This window comes from Eleutherodactylus coqui, chromosome 7 (genome assembly GCF_035609145.1).
Source record: "Eleutherodactylus coqui strain aEleCoq1 chromosome 7, aEleCoq1.hap1, whole genome shotgun sequence".
Taxonomy (NCBI): domain Eukaryota; kingdom Metazoa; phylum Chordata; class Amphibia; order Anura; family Eleutherodactylidae; genus Eleutherodactylus; species Eleutherodactylus coqui.
This window is the reverse complement of record NC_089843.1, coordinates 18,171,177-18,196,904: the sequence shown is the minus strand read 5'-3', so window position 1 is coordinate 18,196,904 and position 25,728 is coordinate 18,171,177. Positions and strand designations below refer to the sequence as shown.

Genomic DNA, 25,728 nt, shown 5'->3' with positions numbered 1-25,728 from the left:
TTCAAGACCCCCCAAAGGTCCTTATTAGGGCCACTGATAGCTGTGTGTTGGCTGCTGTTAGCAGTGGCAATTTTTTTTTCTCTCAAAATCGCCTCTGCAGAGCGTTGCACCCGGCATTAGGGACAGAAGTGCTGCATAGGCAGGGAGAGTGTTAGGAGTGAGTGTAGCCTTCAAGAACCTCAACGGTCCTTTCTAGGGCCATATTTAACCGTGTGCAGTACTGTGCTGGCTGCTGTTAGCTGTGCTGCATTTTTTTTTACTTCTCAAAATCGCCTCTGCAGAGCATTGCACCCTCCATTGATACTGCAGGGAAAGAATTGTGTAGGCAGGGCCACAACACAGTTATTATTCATTGAATATACGCAGTGCTGCCTTTTTGTGCAAAAAAAACGGAAAATAATTCTATTTGTCCAGCCTCTGTCCGTCCTAAGGGCGGTGGACACGTGTCGGCTGCGTCTGCAACCTTTAAAAATCAGACGCACCCAGCTACGGTTTACTGCTGGCTTCGCCCTTTGCTTTCCTTAATTGGGAAAAAAAATACCTGCTCTGCCACAGTTAATAACTCTGCTACCCTCACGTTCTGTGACACATTAGCAGGAAAACAGCACAGTTATTAAACTTCTCATGTTCATTGAATATACGCAGTGCTGCCTTTTGGTGCAAAAAAACGGAAAATAATTCTATTTGTCCTGCCTCTGTCCGTCCTAAGGTCGGTGGACACGTGTCGGCTGCGTGTGCAACCTTTAAAAATCAGACGCATCCAGCTACGGTTTACTGCTGGCTTCGCCATTTGCTTTCCTTAATTGGGAAAAAAAATACCTGCTCTGCCACAGTTAATAACTCTGCTACCCTCACGTTCTGTGACACATTAGCAGGAAAACAGCACAGTTATTAAACTTAGATTATACATTCACTAGAGGCAGTGGGGCCTTTCGTTTTCAAAAAAGGGAAAAAATTATATTTGGCCTGCAGTCTTGCGCCAATTTATTAGCTGCCTGTGAAATCAAATCACTGGTAATACAGCATGCTGAGGGGTAGGGGTAGGCCTAGAGGACGTGGACGCGGCCGAGGACGCGGAGGGCCAAGTCAGGGTGTGGGCACAGGCCGAGCTCCTGATCCAGGTGTGTCGCAGCCGACTGCTGCGCGATTAGGAGAGAGGCACGTTTCTGGCGTCCCCACATTCATCGCCCAATTAATGGGTCCACGCGGGAGACGGTTATTAGAAAATGAGCAGTGTGAGCAGGTCCTGTCCTGGATGGCAGAAAGTGCTTCGAGCAACCTATCGTCAACCCGCAGTTCTGCGCCGTCCACTGCTGCAAATCCGAATCCTCTGTCTGCTGCTCCTCCTTCCTCCCAGCCTCCTCACTCCACTACAATGACACCTGCTCAGGAGCGGGAACACTCCCAGGAACTGTTCTCGGGCCCCTGCTTAGATTGGGCAGCAGCGGTTCCTCTCCCACCAGAGGAGTTTATCGTCACTGATGCCCAACCATTCGAAAGTTCCCGGGGTCCGGGGGAAGAGGCTGGGGACTTCCGCCAACTGTCTCAACAACTTTCTGTGGGTGAGGAGGACGATGACGATCAGACACAGTTGTCTTGCAGTGAGGTAGTAGTAAGGGCAGTAAGTCCGAGGGAGCAGCGCACAGAGGATTCGGAGGAAGAGCAGCAGGACGATGAGGTGACTGACCCCACCTGGTGTGCAACGCTTACTCAGGAGGACAGGTCTTCAGAGGGGGAGTCAAGGGCATCAGCAGGGCAGGTGGCCAGGGGTAGAGGCAGGGCCAGACCGAATAATCCACCAACTGTTTCCCAAAGCGCCCCCTCGCGCCATGCCACCCTGCAGAGGCCGAGGTGCTCTAAGGTCTGGCAGTTTTTCACAGAGACGCCTGACGACCGACGAACAGTGGTGTGCAACCTTTGTCGCGCAAAGCTCAGCCGGGGAGCCAACACCAACAGCCTCACCACCACCACCATGCGCAGACATATGATGGCCAAGCACCCCACAAGGTGGGACGAAGGCCGTTCAGCGCCTCCGGTTTGCACCCCTGCCTCTCCCCCTGTGCCCCAACCTGCCACTGAGATGCAACCCCCCTCTCAGGACACAGGCACTACCGTCTCATGGCCTGCACCCACACCCTCACCTCCGCTGTCCTCGGCCCCATCCAGCAGTGTAGTTCAGCGCACCGTCCAGCCGTCGCTTGCGCAAATGTTGGAGCGCAAGCGCAAGTACGCCACCACGCACCCGCACGCTCAAACGTTAACCGTCCGCATAGCAAAATTCATCAGCCTTGAGATGCTGCCGTATAGGGTTGTGGAAACGGAGTCCTTCAAAAGTATCATGGAGGCGGCGGCCCCGCGCTACTCAGTTCCCAGTCGCCACTACTTTTCCCGATGTGCCGTCCCAGCCCTGCACGACCACGTCTCCCGCAACATTGTACGCGCCCTCACCAACGCGGTTACTGCCACGGTCCACTTAACTACGGACACGTGGACAAGCACAGGCGGGCAGGGCCACTACATCTCCCTGACGGCACATTGGGTGAATTTAGTGGAGGCTGGGACAGAGTCAGAGCCTGGGACCGCTCACGTCCTACCCACCCCCAGAATTGCGGGCCCCAGCTCGGTGGTGGTATCTGCGGAGGTGTATGCTTTCTCCACTAAAGCACCCTCCTCCTCCTCCTCTGTCTCGCAATCAAGATGTGTTAGCAGCAGCATGTCGCCAGCAGTCGGTGTCGCGCGGTGTGGCAGCACAGCGGTGGGCAAGCGTCAGCAGGCCGTGCTGAAACTACTCAGCTTAGGCGATAAGAGGCACACGGCCCACGAACTGCTGCAGGGTCTGACACAGCAGACCGACCGCTGGCTTGCGCCGCTGAGCCTTCAACCGGGCATGGTCGTGTGTGACAACGGCCGTAACCTGGTGGCGGCTCTGCAGCTCGGCAGCCTCACGCACGTGCCATGCCTGGCCCACGTCTTTAATTTGGTGGTTCAGCGCTTTCTGAAAAGCTACCCACGCTTGTCAGACCTGCTCGTAAAGGCGCGCCGGCTCTGCGCACATTTCCGCAAGTCCCACACGGACGCTGCCACCCTGTGCACCCTGCAACATCACTTTAAGCTGCCAGTGCACCGACTGCTGTGCGACGTGCCCACACGGTGGAACTCTACGCTCCACATGTTGGCCAGGCTCTATGAACAGCGTAGAGCTATAGTCGAATACCAACTCCAACATGGGCGGCGCAGTGGGAGTCAGCCTCCTCAATTCCTTTCAGAAGAGTGGGCCTGGTTGGCAGACATCTGCCATGTCCTTGGTAATTTTGAGGAGTCTACCCAGGTGGTGAGCGGCGATGCTACAATCATTAGCGTCACCATTCCTCTGCTATGCATCTTGAGAAATTCCCTGCAAACCATAAAGGCAGCTGCTTTGCGCTCGGAAACGGGGGCGGGGGAAGACAGTATGCCGCTGGATAGTCAGGGCACCCTCCTGTCTATTTCTCAGCGCGTACAGGAGGAGGAGGAGCATGAGGAGGATGAGGGGGAAGAGACAGCTTGGCCCGCTGCTGACGGTACACCGGCTGATTGCCTGTCATCCTTTCAGCGTGTATGGCCTGAGGAGGAGGAGGAGGATCCTGAAAGTGATCTTCCTAGTGAAGACAGCCATGTGTTGCGTACAGGTACCCTGGCACATGGCTGACTTCATGTTAGGATGCCTTTCTCGTGACCCTCGCGTTGCACGCATTCTGGCCACGACGGATTACTGGGTGTACACACTGCTCGATCCACGGTATAAGGAGAACCTTCCCAGTCTCATTCCCGAAGAGGAAAGGGGTTCGAGAGTGTTGCTATACCACAGGACCCTTGCAGACAAGCTGATGGTAAAATTCCCAGCCGACAGCGCTAGTGGCAGAAGGCGCAGTACCGAGGGCAAGGTAGCAGGGGATGTGCGTAGATCGAGCAGCATGTACATCCCAGGCAGTGCAACAGTCTTTAAGGGCCTGGCCAGCTTTATGGCTCCCCACCAAGACTGTGTCACCGCTCCCCAGTCACGGCTGAGTCGGCGGGAGCACTGTATAAGGATGGTGAGGGAGTACGTAGCGGATCGCACGACCATCCTCGGTGACGCCTCTACAACTACTGGGTGTCGAAGCTGGACACGTGGCCTGAACTAGCGCTGTATGCCCTGGAGGTGCTTGCTTGTCCTGCGGCTAGCGTCTTGTCGGAGAGGATGTTTAGTGCGGCTGGGGGAATCATCACAGATAAGCGTAGCCGCTTGTCAACCGACAGTGCCGACAGGCTAACACTCATCAAGATGAACAAAGGCTGGATTTCCCCAGACTTCTGTTCTCCACCAGCGGACAGCAGCGATACGTAAGCAATACGTAGGCTGCACCCGCGGATGGAAGCTACGTTCTCTCTCACCATCCAAAACGGGGACATTTCTGCTTCATCAATCTGTGTCTAATATTCCTCCTCCTCCTCCTGCTCCTCCTCCTGAAACCTCACGTAATCACGCTGAACGGGCAATTTTTCTTAGGGCCACAAGGCTCACTCAAATAATTTTTCTGGACAATTTTTATAAGTTTCAATGCGCTTAAAAGTGTTGGAACTTTAACTTGAACCAATTTTTCGTTACACTGGGCTGCCTCCAGGCCTAGTTACCACTTAAGCCACATTAACCAAAGCGATTCACCTGCCATCTTGGTTGGGCATGGCCAATTTTTACTGAGGTACATTAGTACTGTTGGTACACCAAATTTTTGGGGCCCTCACCTACAGTGTAATCATAGCAATTTGTATGTTCTTCGCCTGCACTCATGGTACAGAAAGGTGTGTGGGGTTGGCCTACACTTTAGCTACATAAATGTAACTTGGGCCTTGGCTATAATAAGGCTACTGAAATGGAACTAGGACTGCGCTCCCGCTATACTGCTGCTTCGGAATTGTTACTGGGGCCTGTCTTGAGTGCTACTATTGCTGACATGGAACGAAGACTGCGCTCCCGCTATACTGCTGCTTCGGAATTGTTACTGGGGCCTGTCTTGAGTGCTACTATTGCTGACATGGAACGAAGACTGCGCTCCTCCTATAATGCTGCTAGTGATATGTTAGTGGGGCCTGTCCTAATGCTACGGCTGAAATGTTACGAATTCTGGGCTCTGCCTATACCGCTGCTAATGGTATGTCTCTAGGGTGTGGAAACAGAGGCTTCCCAAAGACATGATGGCGGCGAGGCCATTTCCCACCAACGCGGTTACTGTTAAGGTGCATATAACCACGGACACGTGGAGAGGACACGTAGTGCCTCAAAAACATCCCCCTCCTCCTCCAACAGGGAAAACATTCTTGGCAAATGTCTTTGCATTGGTTCGTCTGGTGGCAGTCCAAGAATTTCACCTTTACCGACACAACAAGAGAGCCCCCACACCATCCCCCCGCCACGGCCCACTTAATCCTGGCCGCATTCCGAAAACCAACAAAATACAACCGTGCTACTAGGTCCGCAGTCACCACCACATTACCACCAACGCGGTTACTGTTAAGGTACATATTACCAGTCTGACTGGGGCATGCAGACACCTTGACAGAATGAATAGTGTGTGGCACATAGGTTCCCCATTGCTATGCCCACGTGTGCAGCTCCTGATGGCGGTGGCACAGGATTCTATTTCTCATTGCTTCTGTACAGCATTGTGGGCTATCGCCCCGCCCCTTTTAAAGATGGCCGCTGCCTAGCCATGCCAACCCTCTGCAGTGTGTGCCTGCGGTTCCTCCTCATGGCAGACACACTTCTAAATAGACATGAGTGTGGCGTGGCATGAGGGCAGCTGAAGGCTGCGCAGGGACACTTTGGTGTGCGCTGTGGGGGGGAGGGGGGCGGTTGGTCAGCATGTAACCCAGGAGAAGTGGCAGCGGAGTGTAATCCAGGCAGTGATTGTGCTTTGTTGTAGCTAGTGTGGTGCTTAGCAAAGGTATGCCATGCTAATGAGGGCTTTTCAGAAGTAAAAGTTGTTGGGAGGGGGGGGGGGGCACTCTTGCCGGTATTGTGGCTTAATAGTGGGACCTGTGAACTTGAGATGCAGCCCAACATGTAGCCCCTCGCCTGCCCTATCCGTTTCTGTGTCATTCCCATCACTTTCTTGAATTGCCCAGATTTTCACACATGAAAACCTTAGCGAGCATCGGCGAAATACAAAAATGCTCTGGTCGCCCATTGACTTCAATGGGGTTCGTTGTTCGAAACGAACCCTCGAACATCGCGGGAAGTTCGTTCCGAATAACGAACACCCGAACATTTTGGTGCTCGCTCATCTCTAATAATAACCCTTGTCATAATAAGACAATGGGACTTGGTGTACAATGACAGCGCAGGCGAAATGGTATAACTGCGTGCGTGCTTATCATCACCCCACAGTAGAGTCTGGGTGATTAAGTGATAGAGAGAGAGTTGTATCAGATTTTTTGAAGAGATAAGATGCCACTATTTTGGGGCATCAGAAAGATAGTTTCTCAGGTCCTCTGTTAATTTTGCGCACTTATGTGTTGCAGCTTCAAGTAATTTAAGTAGTTTTTTGCCTAATAGTGACAGGCAAAGAAATAAAGTAGCGATTTATTTCAAAATATGCGAAGCGTTTCGGCCTTACAAACAGCCTTTATCAAGCATATAACGGTTTATACATAAAACACACATGTTACAGTGGTCTGCCAATACTGCTGCTACATAAATATTACTATGGGGTCTGCGTATACTTCTGCTACTAAAATGTTACTGGGGTCTGCCTATACTTCTGCTACAGAAATGTTACAGGGGTCTGCCTACACTGCTGCTACTGAAATGTTACTGGGGTCTGTCTATACTGTTACTACAGAAATGTTACTGGGGTCTCCCTAGACTTCTGCAACATAACTGTTACTGGGGTCAGCGTAAACCTTTGCTACAGGAATATTACAAGGGTCTGTGTATACTATGGGTGCACTGTCTTTCCATCGCGGTGTTCTACCTATCTGCCCCCCCCCCCCCAAAAAAAAAAAACCCCAGACTGACTAGGGCATGGATTGTGGGTTTAAGGCCAACATGTATTTTCTCTCATGTTACCACTGCTATCCGGGGTACTGTAATGGGATTTCTTTATGTACCATTTCTGGGTTCCTGATAGCCACCCATGCTGTGGGTGCACACAGACTTCCCATAGCGGAGTTGTACCTGCCTTGCACTTAAAAAAAAAAACAGACTGACTAGGGCATGGAGTGTGGGCCGAAGCCAACATGTATTTTCTCTCACGTTACCTCAGCTATCCGGGGCACTGCAATAGGATTTCTTTATATACTATCTGTGGGTTCCTGGAAGCCACCCATGCTGTGGGTGCACACAGACTTCCCATTGAGGTGTTTTACCTGTCTGTCCCCAAAACACTGACAGACTTGAGTAGGGTGCAGAGTGCAGATGGTTTATCCCTTGCGTTGTTGATGAGGTATCCGACACCCAAACAGAATGAGTAGTGTGTGGACACATGGATTCCCCATTGCTATGTCACTCGCAGCACCTTGGGCCACACAAGGTATTTGCTGGGACAGAGGCTGACCCTGGGCCCGCTCACATACTTCCCACACAGAGTATTGCTGCATTGTGGAGATGTGTAGAAGTGCTGGGCTGGCAGCTGAGTTCCCTTTATGCCCACATTTGCAGCTCCTGACGGAGGTGGCACAGGATTGGAATGAAGATCGAACGTCAATTTCTCATCGACTCTCTACAGCATTGTGAGCTATCGCCCCCCACTCCCACTTTTAAAGAGGGTCGCTACCTGGCCCTGCCAACCCTCTGCAGTGTGCACCTCCGGTTCCTCCTCATGGCAGACGCACTTATAAAAGACATGAGGGTGGTGTGGCTATGAAGCGAGCGTGTGGCATGAGGGCAGCTGAAGGCTGCGCAGGGACACTTTTGTGTGCGCTGCGGACGCAGGGTCGTGCGGGGGGGGTTGGGCAGCATGTAACCCAGGAGAAGAGGCAGCGGTGTGTCCCGCAGGCAGTGATTGTGCTTGGTTGGAGGTAGTGTGGTGCTTAGCTAAGGTGTGCCTTGCTAATGAAGGTTTGTCTGAAGTAAAAATTGTTCGGGGGGGGGCACTCTTGCCACTGTGGCTTAATAGTGAGACATGGGAACCTGAGATGCAGCCCTGCATGTTGCCCCTCACCTGCCCTATCCGTTTCTGTGTCATTTCCATCACTTTCATAGGTTTTCCACATTGTCACAAATGAAAACCTTAGCCGAGCATGGGCCATATACAAAAATGCTCGAGTCCACCATTGACTTCAATGGGGTTCGTTACTCGAAACAAACTTTCGAGCATCGCGGAAAGTTCGATTCGATCAACGAGCAGCCGAGCATTTTGGTGCTCGCTCATCTCTATTTATGTCCTTTGCTCCACTGTTTTAACATAGCCTAGGAACTCTTTGGCAAATGGTTTCAGTTCATCCAGGTCAAACATGACATAATAAGCAGCCAATACGTTTTCTCTGTAAGATACTATTTAGTTTTTTTCTATGGAACCCATAGAGACATTATGTAACCAGCTTGGAGCACTGGCTAGTGAGGTCGCTGAGGTCAAGCGGCAGCATTTGAACCTAACAGGATCAGTAAAAGAACCTAAACTCGAGTTGCAGAATCATTTTCTGGAAACAGGCAGGAGTTTGTGTCACTTAGAAAGTCCTGTAAATTATATTTTAAATTGCGCCCCCATATTCTCGACAGATGAGGCTCAGAGGGTTGGGATGGCTATTACGAGATTGCAGGGACACCCTCAGGCCTGGGTCTTTTCCTTACAACCCACTTCTGAGGCTTTATCTTCTAAAGGATGTTTTTTTTTCTTCCTTATCTATGACAATCTATGACAATCCAGATACGGTGTCCCTGATCGAAGGTAAACTCGGAAGTCTGCAGAAGGGGAGGTCTTCCATTGTGGAGTTTTGTGCAGAGTTTCGCTATCGGATGACTGAGACTCGGTGGAATCATCCTGTATAATGAAGTCAGTTTTTTGTCAGATTAAGTGAGAAAAGTAAAGATCTGCTGGTTTTGTATCCTGTTCCTTGCTGTTTAAACAACACCATGTCTTTGGCCATCTGAATTGGGCATCACTTAGGGAAACAGCATAGTAAGCTTTTCTCAAACTTATCTATGGAATTTACATATGCGGAAGAACCCAGAAAACTGGGTTCTGTTTCTGATGGTACCAATTTGGAATTAAATTTGGAGGCTGTTGCTCTGTGTGGGTAATGGAGCCATACGCAGGTCGGGGATGCTAGTAGGGGGAGGCGAGTGACTGTGGCTCGGTCCTACGCCCACCTCCTTGACATTGAAATACAGCTATCTATCACGCCTATTGCACAGAGAGAGAAGAGGCAGAGATAGCAGATAATGGCGTGCTACTCCTCCTTCCCCTGCATGTGCCTTCCCCGCGCAGAGCTACTCCACATGTTGATTTGCTGTTATTACGAGTGCCGAGTTAATTATTCCTATCTCCCATGAGATAGCAGACAACTGTGTTTGTATGCATCCGTGTTTATTGAAAAACTAATAAAATCTGATTTGAAAAAAAAAATTTGGAGGCTGTTGCTTCCTTTGTGGCCAAACTGGTCATTTTGTTCAGGTTTGTCCTCACCAAGGATCTCAGTCAGAAAACTCGGTGGCCTTGAGGTTAGAGGGAAGTTTCCTTTAGGACCACAGATCGCTTGGATGTCATCCTCCAGGCTGCTCCTTCTTGCTGAGATCCTTTGCGCTGCTGAGAATTTTCTGATTTAGGTATTTCTGGATTATGGAGCTATGGAGTTAATTTAATTTACATCAAGGCAGTTAATCGCCTGGATTTAAAGTTTAAAGTTCTTAAGATTTACCTATTCCTGTATCCACTATTGATGCCACCCCACTGTTTCAGAAGTGTTAGAAATATTTTGTTCCAAATGGGCGTTTAAAGATTGGATTATTTCATACAAAAACTATTGCTTTCTATGTCATGCAGTCCCTTCCTACACAGGTGTCATGGAGTTTATTAGGAACTGTGTTGTCATGACAGTCTGGGGCCTAATGAAGGATTCTAAGAATGACATGAATTTCAGCCACTTAAGTCCTAACACAAGAATCAAACTTAAATACCAGACCCAGAAGAGCGCAACAGTGATGTGGATACAAAAAATAATTTATGTAGTATCTTCCAAGGGTGTTGCATATAATGATACCATACTGTAATCCAAGCAGACACTCAGAACATTCAAACTCTTCTAGGAACTCTTTTCTTAATATCCTACAGTAATGTGATATCAGAGCAGCTGCCTCCACACACACGGATCCAACCATCATAAAGTATATAAAACTTACATATGTGGAGAGAGATGAATTTAGAGATACCTTTCATCCTCTATAAGCCTAAGTACAGCTGGCTGGAGGACCACCAGAGACTCCAGTCAGGAGGTGAACACTTTATTCAGAAACATCCAGCACAACACATTTCTGGGACATAATCCCTGATGAAGCTGACAAGTATGTTATGGCCCTGAAATGCACTGAGCTGGATGTTTCTGAATAAGGTGTTCATCTCTTGACCAGAGATGCTGGTGGTCCTCCAGGCATGCTTAGGCTGACAGAGGTGAAAGATATCAACCAGTCCCTCTCCTCCACATATGTAAGTTTTTCAATATCTTATTCTATTGATATCTTATTTTACAGTACATTGTATGGTCTCTAGCGCCTTTCCCCATATATTTGTTTATCTCTATAAGCCCTGAAACAGGCAGAGCTTAACAGTCTGCCATTAACCCCATAATGACAGGGCCTATTTTGGGCTTAAAGGGGTTGTCCCGCAAAAGCAAGTGGGTCTATACACTTCTGTATGGCCATATTAATGCACTTTGTAATGTACATTGTGCATTAATTATGAGCCATACAGAAGTTATAAGAAGTTATTCACTTACCTGTTCCGTTGCTGGCGTCCCCGTCTCCATGGAGCCATCTAATTTTCAGCGTCTAATCGCCAAATTAGACGCGCTTATGCAGTCCGGGTCTTCTTCTTATCTCAATGGGGCCGCTCGTGCCGGATGCCGGCTCCGTGTAGCTCCGCCCTGTCACGTGCCGATTCCAGCCAATCAGGAGGCTGGAATCGACAATGGACCGCACAGAAGAGCTGCGGTCCACCGAGGGAGAAGATCCCGGCGGCCATCTTCAACCGGTAAGTAAGAAGTCACCGGAGCGCGGGGATTCAGGTAAGTGCTGTGCGGATTTTTTTTTAGGTCCCTGCATCGGGTTTGTCTCGCGCCGAACGGGGGGGGGGGCTGTTGAAAAAAAAAAAAAAACGTTTCGGCGCGGGACAACCCCTTTAAGGACGCAATGATTTTAGGCGGATTTTCTTCTCCATTTTCAAAAGTCATCATAACTTTTTTATTTTTCCGTCGACGCGGCCGTATAAGGGCTTGTTTTTCAGTGGCGAACTATAGTTTTTATCAGTGCTACTTTTGGGTACATTGACTATATTGTAAAATTTTAATTATTTTTTTTATGATAGTAGGGAGAGAAAATGCATCAATTCTGCCATAGATTTTTTTTTGCAGCGTTAATCATGCAGCATAAAGGACACAATCCATTTTTTCTGCAGCTTGGTACGGTTACAACGAAACGAAAATTCTTTTTAGGTTTTTAAACTTTTCTGCAATAAAAACCCTTCTTTTGGAAATCTTTTTGTTTCTAAATCGCTGCATTCAAAGTCCTTTAACATTTTTATTTTTTTATGTACAGAGCTCTGTGAGGGCTTATTTTTTGCAAGATGAGCTGTAGTTTTAATTGGTACCATTTTGGGGTACACATGGCTTTTTTGATCACTTTTATTGCATTTTTAGTGAGGTAAAATGCTAAAAATTAGCATTTTGCCTCAGTTTTTTAGCGTTTTTTTAACACTTTTTTTCATGCACAGTCAAAAGCATGTGCAGCTTACTGTACGCATCGTTGCGGACTAGAGATGAGAGAACCTACTCGTTTCGAGTAATTACTCGAGCACCGTGATTTTCGAGTACTTCCGTACTCGGGTGATAAGATTCGGGGGGCGCCGGGGGCGGGGGGAGGCGTGGTGGAGTGGGGGGGTAGCAGCGGGGAACAGGGGGGAGCCCTCTCTCTCTCCCTCTCCCCCCCACTCCCCGCTGCAACCCCCCACTCATCCACAGCGCCCCCCGAATCTTTTCGCCCGATTACAAAAGTACTCAAAAATCGCGGTGCTCGGGCGAAAAAGGGGCGTGGCCGAGTAGGCTCGCTCATCTCTATTACTGACGCAACAATACCAAATATGTCGGGTTTTAATTTTTTTTTTTAAATATGAGAAAAAGCATAAAAAAGGGTTTTTTTTAACTTTTTGTTGAATTTTCCTTTTTTATTCATTTTTCTTTTCTTTTTTTTACATAATTTGTGTCCCTCTAGGGCACTTACAGTATAGCACTGATGATTGCTATGATAAGGCATGGCAGGGCTACTACCCTGCCTTGCCTTATCGCTTATACAGCAATCACAGGCTATGGCAATACAGGACCCCAGTGTCTGACGTCCTGTTGCCATGGCAACCAGCAGGGCTCTCTGCGATTATATTGCGAGAGCCCGGTGAGTCACAGAGGGAGCCCGCAAGATCATAAGTGATCTCGCGCTATCCCCAGGTCGTCAGTTTACGCACTGTTGCGGGAAGTACCCCGCTGCCAGGACGTAAACTTACGCCCTGGAGCGGGAAGGGATTAAAAGAACACTATACTGAAATGCTGAAATAATATAATATATTGTACAAGAAATCATTCAATTGCAAATTCAAATCCCCCATAGAGACAAAAAAGGAATTTTTAAAAAAGATTTTTTTTAATTATAACAAAATTGAAAAAGATTAAAAGTTTTTTTAAAAAAACCTCTTTTCCTGTTTTTAACATAAAACATACTAGTGTAGTAACGTAAAACAACCAATAATGGGAAAAATATGGTTGTCCCTCTCATCTGGAAAAGTTGTCCTAAACATGAGCACAACTACACTAAACCACCTCACAACAACAGATCGGGGTGATGATGCATATTTTTCACTTTGAGAACTACAAGCTCTTGTCCTGATGCACCACGAGAGCCGTCCTCAGAGCTCTAAAAATGGGTCAAGAATGGAAACCAGAAAATGACAGAACTTGGCTCTGCGTCCAAAAGGGCCACATGTTTCTAGCCTGGATTGGGATCTTTCTCAAGCCTGAAGAAGTCCCCAATCAGGGGTTCAAATGTGTAGCTCTTTTTATTTCTTGATTGATATGAAATGCTGTTAAGTATTAAAGTGCTTTTCGGCAATGTGTGTGTTTTGGGATCAGCGCCGAGTTCTGTCACTTTCTGGTTACAAATCATATTTGTTCAGTACAAGCCCGATATATTAATATATTGCATTATTTATCCTAGATGGTGAACACGGTCAGAAAAAAACACATAGTGCCAGAATCATGCTGTTGTAGTCATCTCATCTCAATTAATAAACTGTGGAGTCAGAGAAGCTACGTGACCATTCTGGTTGGTGCAGAAGGGTTGCTTGTAAGCGATTCCAAGTTCACAGGGCCAGTAATGACATGGGTAATTAGCAGTATTTTATTAGCATAATTATATTAATATAGTAATCAAGAAAAAATACAAAGAATCACAATTAATTCTCATATATTGTTGCTCATGTGTTGGACACTGTTAAATCTGGAGTTACTACAACGTTACATCACTTTAAATACTTTAGAAGGAAAAAGTAATGAGCTATATCAGAGTATTGGAAATCCTGTGATTATCATGTAACTCGATAAAAGCACAACTAATGCTCATAAGCCATATTCTTGTAATGTGATATTTATAAGTTATAACTTTATTTTCTCCATTATTATATTTTTTGAGTTGAGATCTGTTTTTAGAAGCAGAATATACACTTTTGGAAAAAATATACAGCCAAGAACTCCAGCACAGGAGGTCAATATGGCAAATATCTCCACAACCACCATGTATTTCCCTCTGGTGCTCAGATAGGCCGGGATCATGGTGATCCAGACACTGCAGAACAGCAGCATGCTGAAGGTGATGTACTTGGCCTCATTAAAACTGTCCGGTAATGTCCTCACCATGAAAGCAAGAACAAAGCTCACGGATGCCAGGAGCCCCATATAACCCAACATGGAGTAGAACCAGATATCTGAGCCTTCATTACACTGAATGATGATCTTCCCAGGATACGTGTGATGATCAAACTCTACATAAGGAGGTGAAACGAACAACCAAATAGCACAAATGAGAACTTGTACAGAAGAACACACCAAGACAACATAACTAGAAACTTTGAATGAGACGAACTTCACCAAGGAGCTGCCGGGTTTGGTGGCTTTAAAGGCAATGCAGACTGTGACAGTCTTGGCCAAAACAGAAGAAATACCAACAGAGAATAAGATCCCAAATAATGTTTGCCTCAGTAAGCAGGTTATGTGAACTGGATGACCAATGAAGAAGAAGACACAGAGAAAGCTCAGGAAGATGGAGACCAGGAGGAGGAAGCTCACAGTCCGGTTATTGGCTTTCACAATTGGAGTGTCCCAGTAATAAATGAAGAGTCCTGATATAAATAATGTGACAGCACAAAGAGATAAAGCAAGTGCTGAAAAAACATCAACCAAAATGTCCTTCTCATAAGATAGAAACTCATATAATTTGGGGACACATTTCACTTTCTTCTCATCATGCCACTCTTCTTCAGGACATTTATAACAGATCTCAATATCTGTAGTAGCATATATAAAATAGTAGATTTAGCATGCGGTATTGATATCTATATATATAAAGACAAAAGCCCTCACTGACTGACTCACTGACTGACTCGCCACTAATTCTCCAACTTCCCGATGTCGTACAAACATGGCATTTGGCACGAGCATGGATTAAGTCCAAAATAGGAAAAGTTAATGCTTCCCATCTCGATCATTCAATTTTAAGCGCAAAAGAATTATCATCCAAATTTTATGTACATAATCTAATTCTCTACTTCCCGATGTCATAGAAACTTGAAATTTGGCACAAGCATTGATATGTCATAAATAGGAAAAGTTAATGGGTCCCAATTAGAGATGAGCTGGCGTACTCGCTAAGGCAAACTACTCGAGCGAGTAGTGCCTTATGCGAGTACCTGCCTGCTCGTCTTTAAAGAATCGGGTGCCGGCGGGGATGAGCACGGGGGAATGGGGGGGAGATCTCACTCTCACTCTCTCCCCCCTACGCCCCTGCTCACTTCCGCATCTCACCGCTCTCCCCCGCCGGCACCCGAATCTTTAGAGATGAGCGGGCAGGTACTCGCTCGAGTAGTTTGCCTTAGCGAGCACACTTGCTCATCTCTAGTCCCAACTCAATTATTCATTTCTAAGCGCAAAAGAATTAGCATCCAAGCTTTACGTACGTAATCTAATTCTCTCACTTCCCGATGTCATAGAAACTTGAAATTCGGCACGAGTATTGATTATGTCATAAATAGGAAAAGTTAATAGGTCCCAACTTGATTATTCAATTCTATGCGCAAAAGAATTAGCGTCCAAATTTTATGTACGGAATCTAATTCTCTCACTTCCCAATGCAACAAATAATTACACATTTTTACCGCACAAATGTGAAATTTGCCATGACCATTCTTTGCGTACTAAATATTGGAAATTTAAAGGGTTGCAACTTGATTATGTAATGTAACTAATAACACACATCTGTACTGCACAAACTTGAAATTTGGCATGACCATTCCTATGTTATGTAACATATCTGTACCCCGCAATATTAGAGACAGTTATCTTCTCAGCAATACAAAACGCATTTAGAAATATGAGTATATACTGACAGGAATAAGGCTGAAAGGCTGTAAAGTACAAAAGGAAGTGGACATGGACTGCTGGCATGGAGTGTGCCTTTAAGTATAACAAGGGGCTGCAACTTTCAGTCTGGGTAGGAAATTTGAATAAAAAGGGGTGTTACCTTTCAGTGTAAAAATGAGGAATGTGTGTGAGGTGACACATTCTGTGTAGTGGTATTTTCACATACAGCGTGAGATAAATCTCTCTCCTATCTGCTTATACACTGAGAGGAATCTATCTGATCTGTGTGTTATGAGCAGCATGTGAGAGGTGGACATTCTGTGTAGTGACATTTTCACATACAGTCTGAGATAAACCTCTCTCCTATCTGCCTATACACTGAAAGAATGTAATTGGCCTGTATGTAATGAAAAATATCTCTTCTATCTGCCTATGCACTGAAAATCAGCAAGAAATACGATTTATGAGAGAGGGTTTTTTTAAAAAAAAATATAGAAATCTGCTGAAGTGATAAACCAAGGTCTCTCAGTTCAAGTATTCTGTTCATCTCAGTTTTAACAAGTGGCAATAACTGGCATGTTGACAGACATGAGGCATGGCACAGTTATACTGCAATACTTTATCCAATATTTCAAGACTTACGTGGCAGAAAAAAACTTGCTTTCAATCTGGATTTGATACTATTGAAGCCCCTCCCACATGCCACAGATTGAGCATTTGCATATCTTGGCAACATCTCCAACTTGCTCAATTTGCATAACTTAACAACTTGTCCTTCTTCGTGTTGGAATTTCAATGTAGAGCAGTGTATCAGATATGAACCCAACCTTATTGCGCTTTGAATAAGCTGTAGCAACCCAAATGTAGTTGGTTCCCCATAATGGTGGCTGCATTAACCCCTTAATGACTGCTTTTTTCCAATGGCCATAAAGGGGCTTTATTCTGTTGCAATAGCTTTTTTATGGTGCTACATCAGAAGTCTGGCACGGGTCTCCAGTTCAATGGGGAGTGGTGCTTGGCTATTGGATAACAGCCTGGCACATGCTCAAATGGAGGAGATAGGTGAAACCACCGATCCCCGCTGTTTAACCTTTTACATGCAGCGGGTGCTATGGCCCTAGAAGGCTTGTCTATGGCCTGAGAGCCTGCCAATTACGGTGGCCTACCAGCTCTATTGTAACGCTTCCGGAAGTGACGTCAGACGCCAGGAGTAGCGGCACGAGACGGAGGCACGAGCGAGCGGGGAGCTGAAGGGGACAGCGGAGCAGCTCAGCAGCCGAAGCAGGTGCGGGGGCAGCGGCAGCCGAAGCAGGTGCGGGGGCAGCGGCAGCCGAAGCAGGTGCGGGGGCAGGAGTGACCAGTGTGACCGGAGCGCAGCAGCCGGCGCCAAGAGGCCACCAGGAGTTCAGCGGAGCAGCTGAGACAGGAGGGCAGAGTGAGCGGCCGCCGGGACAGCGGGTGACGTCACCAGGAGGAGCGGAGGAGCTGAGTATCTACCTCTGTGTGTGTTTGTGAGCTGTGTGTCTTCTGTGTATCTGGTTAGTTGTGTCTTCTGTGTGTGTGTGTGTCTGGGGGTCTAAGTGTTTGTGAGGGGGGAAAAAAAAAAAATTTTGACTGCTTGCGCATAAGTGTCAGTGGGTAAGAGGTTGCGCGAGAGAGGCAGCGGTGAGGGGTTGCAGCAGCGGGTGAGGGGTTGCGGCAGCGGGTGAGGGGTTGCGGCAGCGGGTCAGCGGTTGCGGCAGCGGGTCAGCGGTTGCGGCAGCGGGTCAGCGGTTGCGGCAGCGGGTCAGCGGTTGCGGCAGCGGGACAGCGGTTGCGGCAGCGGGTCAGCGGTTGCGGCAGCGTGTGAGCGGAGTGTGAGCAAGTCTATCTTCACTACTTCCACAAGTAAATTGTAGATCCCCATTAGGATGAACTCCATGCCTGGCAATGTCATCCAGTGTGCTACTTGTGCAATGAATGCGGTCCTTGATCAGCCGATCGAGGGTGCATACTGTTGCGCAAGATGCATGCACTTTGCAAATTTAGAAGCCCAAATTCTGGATCTAAATGGGCAACTGGCAACACTGAGAGCCATTGACATCATGGAAAGGAGTTTGGTGCTCACTGAGCAGGCACTCGCTGGGGTAGAGGCGGGGGCGGATGGTAGTACGGAAGAGCAGGGGGAGCAGGCAGTCAGCTGGGTGACAGAAAGAAGGAGGGATAGAGGGAAGAGAACCAGGGAGGCTAGTCCTGAACTGGCACAACCCAACAAGTTTGCACGATTGGCAGATGAGGGGGATGCCATTACAGAGCCAGCACCGCTGCAGCACGACACGCCCTCTGAACGCCAGGGGGATGACTGCTCCAGTGAGACGGGGACGGGGAGCGCAGGGCAGGCTAGACAGGTTCTAGTGGTGGGGGACTCAATTATTAGGGGGACAGAGAGGGCAATCTGCCATAAAGACCGGGATCGTCGAACGGTGTGTTGTCTTCCTGGCGCTCGAGTTCGACACATCGCGGATCGGATTGACAGATTACTGGGAGGGGCTGGTGAGGATCCAGCAGTCATGGTGCACGTTGGCACCAATGAACAAGTTAGAGGTCAATGGAGGGCCCTCAAAAATGATTTCAGGGACTTAGGGTCCAAGCTCAGGGCGCGGACCTCCAGGGTAGTTTTCTCGGAAATACTACCTGTACCTAAAGCCACACTGGAAAGGCAGCAGGACCTTAGGGAGGTAAACAAGTGGCTCCGGAGTTGGTGCAAGAAGGAGGGATTTGGGTTCCTGGAGAACTGGGCTGACTTTGCGGTCGGCTACAGGCTCTACCATAGGGACGGGCTGCATCTAAATGGGGAGGGTGCAGCTGTGCTGGGGGAAAAGATGGCTAGAAGGCTGGAGGAGTGTTTAAACTAGGGACTGGGGGGGAGGGTAAAATGAGAAATAGTGGGGTAGCCAGTGTAATTAGCGATCTGGGTCCAAGCAAAGGGAATGGGGGACGAGCAGGGGGTGGGGTTAGTACAGTTAGAACTGATAGATCAGCCATAAGTACGAATAGCAACAAAACAAATTTAAAAAACAAAAAAAATGAAATAAATTGTATGATCACGAATGCAAGAAGTCTGATCGGTAAAGTGGGCGAGCTTGAAGCAAGAATGACTGATGAAAGTTATGATATGGTCGGAATTACTGAAACATGGCTTGATGATAAGTGCGATTGGGCGGTGAATTTGCAGGGGTACAATCTCTTCAGAAGAGACCGAAGGAACCAGAAAGGGGGAGGGGTATGTCTGTACGTCAAATCGAACTTGAAGCCGAGGCTACGGGAGGATATAGGGGTAGGAGACGAACAGGTGGAATCTCTGTGGGTAGAAATACAGGGAGGAAAAAATAACAAAATCCTGATAGGGGTCTTCTATCGACCACCAAAAGCAACAGAAGAAACTGAAGACTTACTACTAAGGCAGATAGAAGAGGTGTCAAAACGAAACGAAGTAATTATCATGGGGGACTTTAATTACCCAGATATAACATGGGAGAACGAAACCTGCAAATCTCACAGGGGTGATAAGTTCTTGAGAGTAATTAAAGACAATTACCTGAACCAACTTGTGCAGGAACCAACAAGAGGGAGAGCCATTCTGGACCTAGTGCTAACTAACAAACCGGAACGTATAAAGGGGGTGCAGGTTGAGGGGCACTTGGGGAACAGCGACCACAATATAATCAACTTCCAGCTGTCAATCAATAGGAAGCCTTATCAGGGAGTGACAAAGAAACTAAACTTTAGTAAAGCAAAATTTGATGAGCTTAGAACTACTATCGGTAACATTAATTGGGACAACATCCTCAAAAATATCAGTACGGAGGAAAAATGGGAAAAGTTCAAAAGGATCCTAATCGCCTCATGTGAGCAGTTCATTCCCTTTAAAAATAAAAGAAACTCAGCTAAAAGGAAACCAATGTGGTTCGACAAGACGGTACGAGGGGCAATAAACGAAAAGAAGAAAGCGTTCAAACTACTAAAGCAACAAGGCAGCGAAGAAGCGCTAAAATCATACAGGGAAAAAAACAAAATAAGCAAAGATACGATTAAAACTGCCAAGGAGGAAGCAGAAAGACGGATCGCAAAAGAGAGCAGAAACAACCCGAAGCTATTTTTCAACTACATAAACAGCAAAAGGATTTGCAGGGAGAGCGCTGGCCCTTTAAAAAACAATGCAGGAGAAATCATTGAAGATGACGAAGGGAAAGCAAATCTAATAAACAGTTTCTTCTCAAGTGTGTTCACCAAAGAAAAGGAAATGCCACACGAGATGCAGGGGAATAAAACGAACCCCTCACAAAATATCTCATACCTAACGCAGGAGGAGGTGCGGAAGCGTCTAAAGAAAACTAAAATTGATAAATCACCGGGCCCAGATGGATTACACCCAAGGATACTAAAGGAACTAAGTGACGAGATAGCTAGGCCGCTATACCTAATATTTCTAGACACTATCAAGACCGGAGTAATACCATTGGACTGGCGCATTGCCAACGTGGTTCCAATTTACAAAAAAGGGAGCAAAAGTGAACCTGGTAACTACAGGCCAGTAAGTCTCACTTCAGTAACGGGAAAAATTTTCGAGGGGATTCTGAGAGACGCCATCGATGAGTACCTCAAGGAGATTAAGGGAATAACTCCTCACCAGCATGGATTCATGAAGGGTCGCTCATGTCAGACAAATCTGATCAGTTTCTACGATGAAGTAAGCTCTAAGCTGGACCAGGGAGAGTCTATTGATCTTGTATATCTGGACTTCTCTAAAGCCTTTGACACCGTGCCACATAATAGGCTAATATACAAAATGAGGCAGCTCGGACTGGGCGAAAACGTGTGTAAGTGGGTAAAAAATTGGCTCAACGATAGAAAGCAGAGGGTGGTAATAAATGGTTCGTACTCTGGTTGGACCACAGTCGCTAGCGGGGTGCCACAGGGTTCAGTATTAGGCCCCACTCTGTTCAACATATTTATCAATGACCTGATAGAGGGGCTGCACAGCAAATTATCAATATTTGCAGATGACACAAAATTATACAATATAATTAATGCAACGGAGGACAATGTGCGGCTACAAACGGACCTGGATAAGCTGGGGGCTTGGGCAGAAAAATGGCAAATGAAGTTCAATGTTGAAAAATGTAAGACTATGCACATGGGCAAGAGGAACGGATGTCACAAATATTCACTTAATGGGGTACCACTAGGGAAAAGTGATATGGAAAAGGATCTGGGGGTATTAGTGGATAATAGACTAAACTGGAGTAACCAATGCCAGTCAGCCGCTGCAAAGGCAAATAAAGTCTTGGGGTGCATCAAAAGAGGTATAGGGGCGAAGGACGAGAACATTATCCTTCCATTATATAAGGCACTTGTCAGACCTCACATGGAATACTGCGTACAATTCTGGACACCGGTGCTCAGGAAAGATGTCACAGTGCTTGAGGGGGTTCAAAGAAGAGCGACTAAACTAATACATGGAATGATGGGACTGGAATACCCAGAGAGGCTGTCCAAATTGGGACTATTTTCTCTAGAAAAAAGAAGGTTAAGAGGCGACCAAATAACCATGTATAAGTACATGAGGGGACAACACATGGATCTCTCCCGCGATCTGTTTACACCCAGGACCACGACGGTAACAAGAGGACATCCGCTACGATTAGAGGAAAGTAGGTTTCATCACCAACACAGAAAGGGGTTCTTTACTGTAAGAGCAGTTAGAGTGTGGAACTCTCTACCGGAGGAAGTGGTGATGGCAAAATCCATAGAGGAGTTTAAAAGGGGACTTGATGTCTTTCTGGAGAAGGATATTACAGGATATAAATTTTAGGTTAAGTGTCAATCCTGGTATATAGGCAGGTAGGAACTATTAGGGGTTGATCCAGGGAACAGTCTGATTGCCATTAGGGAGTCGGGAAGGAATTTTTTCCCCAAAAGGGCTAATTGACTTCTGGCCTTGGGGTTTTTTGCCTTCCTCTGGATCAACACAGTAGGATAGACAGGCTGGACTAGATGGACAATGTCTTCATTCGGCCTTACATACTATGTTACTATGTTACTATGTAACACACTGCTAAACTAAAGTACAGCAGTGTATTATAAGAATGATAAAATATCTTGATATTCATCTCTCCTAGTGAGACAAAAATAAAAAGTTATAAAAATAAGAAAAGAAAAAATGTCAAAGCCCTGCCCTTTCCCCTTTACCATGTGAATAAAAAAAATTAAAATTACAAATCCGGTATTGCCACATTCGAAACCAAGGGAAAAAAGTCTGTGCATTTTTTAACCAGCATGGTGCTCACCATAAAATAACATGGCAAAATGTTGTCTATCCCACTTTACAAAATTCAGAATGAAAAGCGATGAAAATGTTTTATGGCTCAAAAACAGTACAATTATAAATTACAACACATCCTGCAAAAATATCCCTTGTACAGCATTGCTGACAAAATAGGAAAAATGTTCGGAGTCTTTGAATGCAGAGAAAAAAAAACAGCATTTTTTAAAACCATGTGAAAAGCTTGCAAACAATTTATACAAATTTGATATTGACTCAATCATACCGAGCTGCAGCAGTAATTGAACAGGTTTCACAGTAGCAGGGAGAACACCTAGGTGTTTAATGTTATTTGTCACAGAAAGGGTTCAGCTTATACCTCTTAAAACGTAACTTATATTTCAAGTAAAAACTAAAAAGGATTTTTGGCAAATCCTAGAAAGACACAGACACAGAAATATACAGTCTTTAGAACAAGTCCCCAGTAATAAATCGGGGAGTGTAAGGCTGAAAAAAGACCACTCCTGGGACAAGGTTCATGGAACAACCGTATCAGGTAAGTAAACCCTATTTCCCAGCGCCCATCAGATGTTTGTTAATAGCTGGGAACAACTCAGGGGTCAGCTTGAAGAAAGTAATGCTCCTAGCTCGCATAAAATTCCTAATAGGAAGACAGCTTGTAAGTAAATCGGAGAAGAAAAGTAGGTGCTCCAAAGTTCAGTGCACAGTTCTCCCTGTAGAATCCGCTGTCTAGTATGTCACCAACCATGGACATACACACAAAGCTGAGGACAGGTCTCTCAGATAAAGATGTATATGTCGGGCAAATAAATGTCAGAGCTGCCGTCACAGGTGACACAAGATCACTTAACTTCTTGTGAACATACCAACAAGAAGAAAATTAGATTCAAAAAGATTCAAAACAGGTTCACAGGTTCAACGCGTTTCCGCTACACATCAAGTAGCTTCATCAGGAACCAAAAAAGACAAAGTAGTGCAAATAATCAAGTTGATCTAGTGGACTCCTAAGTGTGGAGGTAGCCACATGAGAGAGGAGATAGTCAATCCTAACACTAGGTTAGAGTAGAAAAATTAACCCAGTTCCCCCCAGAAATAGCAGGAACAAAATAATAAACAGCAGCAGCACTAGCCTCTGTGGTAGGCTGGCTGCTATGAATGAGCTCTGTGTCTAGTTGGAGTTGATATAGTGGTGTAGGCCCTCCCCTACTGGGGGTATGTGCCCTTTAGGCCAATGGAAGATAATTAGTTTGGTAGCTCCGCCCACCTGGGGCGGGATGTCATCAGAGCAAGTGTTGTGATCAGTGATCATGCTAAATGGGGTGTTTGTAGACATCCTTGATAATAGAGGAAGTAAATGTGCCTACCTTATCTTATTATTTCTATACCGATCTAGAGAGATGTTCTCAATTTGCCCAGGGCTTGGGGGCGCGGCTGTGTATGATGAGGGCGTTGTCACGTGGTCAGTAATCTGGGTGAAACCGCCGTATACAAGCCCTTCCGGTGAATGTAACAGTATGCAATAGGGTCATGTGATCGGGAGCGGTCACATGGCTCCGTGATGACGTTGTAGACACTGCAATATGTCATGTTCGGGAACTAAAATAAAGTAGGGTGGCTTTATGAGATCGTTATAATAGTGATCACAAGTCCTGAGTTGTGGACGCTGCACCGGAATGTGGTCAGTTTAGTTAAAGGCTGTATATCCCAGCCCTCGATGGACACGTCCACTATGAGGTAATGGGGCGTGGCCAAGCAATGGGTGGGAGCGCGGCATCCATCCTGATACAAGGCCCCGCCTGTAATGACATGTTATACTGGCGCGGAAGTCCCCCATCTCTCCAAATGCTAAGACTGGTGGATCTTGTAACAGAAGTAATGGTGCAATATACCCGGTAGTAGACCTGTGTCATCTTATTGAGCCAAATAAATAATATTTTGGGACATGGAATCCCTGATAATAAGAGCGACCCTAGATGGGGTATATGCACTGAATGTATGATAATAAAGTAAACTCATGTGTTTGTCTCAGTTCATTTACGCCGTACAGAATCACATGTAATTTTGGGGAGCCAAGGATTATCGCGCATGGTCCTGTATATCTAAGGTAAGTAAGGTGCAGTTCAATGCATCAATTTACAGTGCATGGGTGGAGATAGAAGTCCGATGGGCTCAGTACTATGTTGCTGAATGTCCAAATCATAATATGACCCATATCAGAATATTAGTCATCTTAATGTAGCAAGACAAAGGTCAATGATATGGTAGTACATCAAACCCACATACATCCTTGGTACATGACAAGCACAAAGCGAAAAAGATGATGGATGGGGGTTCCCCAGAGTGCAAAATAGTGATTCTTAGGATGAGGAGGATATCCAAAAAGAGAAAAGAGGCTGGAAATGGGCTAGTGGGATCAAAAAGGTCACCGGTAGGGCCGGTTTGAGGTAATATGGTAAAGGAAAACCATGTAGGAGTCTACAGTGGATGTTGAGGCAGTATAAGGTGTTACTTATACGTAACGGGAGATGAATTAGGTAGGGGAGGGGAAAGAGGGCAGGGTTGGAGGCTAGATGCTAACAGTGTATTAGTTACCCACCGCTTGGAGTCCGTTAGACCGGTGGGACAGTGGAATTTGCGGCTCCCTACGAGATGTATAAAAGAGAGTCCCTATGAAACCAGAGGTGAACGCATTTTTAAAGAAAACTGGAGAAAGATATTATTTCATTAAGACCCTTGGGCTGTACACAATCCATGCAGAAGGTCCATTGTGCTTCTTTTTGTAATAGGCGTTTGTATAGATCACCATGTCGTCCAAAACTCTTGATGGATTCTATACCGTGAAATTTTAATAAATCGGGGTTACCATGATGAAATTCTCTCATATGGTTAGCGATGGGGTTTTTTTCCCCCCGCCTGATGTTTCCCAGCTGGGCCAGGATGCGTCGCCTGAACTCTTGTTTAGTTTTACCGATGTAATTCTTTTTACAAGGGCAGATAGCCATGTACACCAGATAAGAACGGCAGTTGATAAATTCTCTCAAATCGTAAGATTTTTTAGTACTGGCGCTAATTATTCTGTCGCCTTTCTGGATGTTTTGTCAGGCCTGACAATTGGAGCAGGGGAACGTCCCTTTGGGTTTGAATCCACTCAGCCAGGTATCCGGTTGTTGGGTCTTAAGATGACTCTTTACTACCCTGCCTCTAATGTTTCTGACCCTTCTAAAGGTCAGTAACGGGGTGGATGGTAGGATAACCTTGAGGTCTGGGTCATCTTGGAGGATACCCCAGTGTTTCGTAAGAAGTTCATGCATAAAAGGAACTCCAGTATCGAAGGTAAAAATAATGCGTATCTGATCCTCTGGTTTTTTATGTTTTGGGACAAGAAGGGCTGATCTGTTCTGTTCCAATGAAAACTGATACGCCCTTTCGATGGAATTGTTTGGGTAGCCTCTGTCTGCAAATCTTTTTTTAAGATCATTACCGTGTTGTTCGAAATCTTTCTGCTCAAAACAGTTACGTCTTAGTCTCAAGAATTGGCCCTTGGGGATGCCATT

At 46.3% G+C, this 25,728-nt stretch overlaps 1 protein-coding gene across 1 annotated transcript in view; it reads right to left on the bottom strand.

Moving 5' to 3' along the window:
* LOC136573423 (vomeronasal type-2 receptor 26-like) overlaps nt 1–25,728 on the bottom strand; it is a 128,676-nt gene that overhangs the window by 6,133 nt on the left and 96,815 nt on the right. The window contains exon 6 of the mRNA XM_066574715.1: nt 13,956–14,777. Coding sequence (XP_066430812.1) covers nt 13,956–14,777 — 822 coding nt within the window. The remainder of the gene's footprint in view (nt 1–13,955; nt 14,778–25,728) is intronic.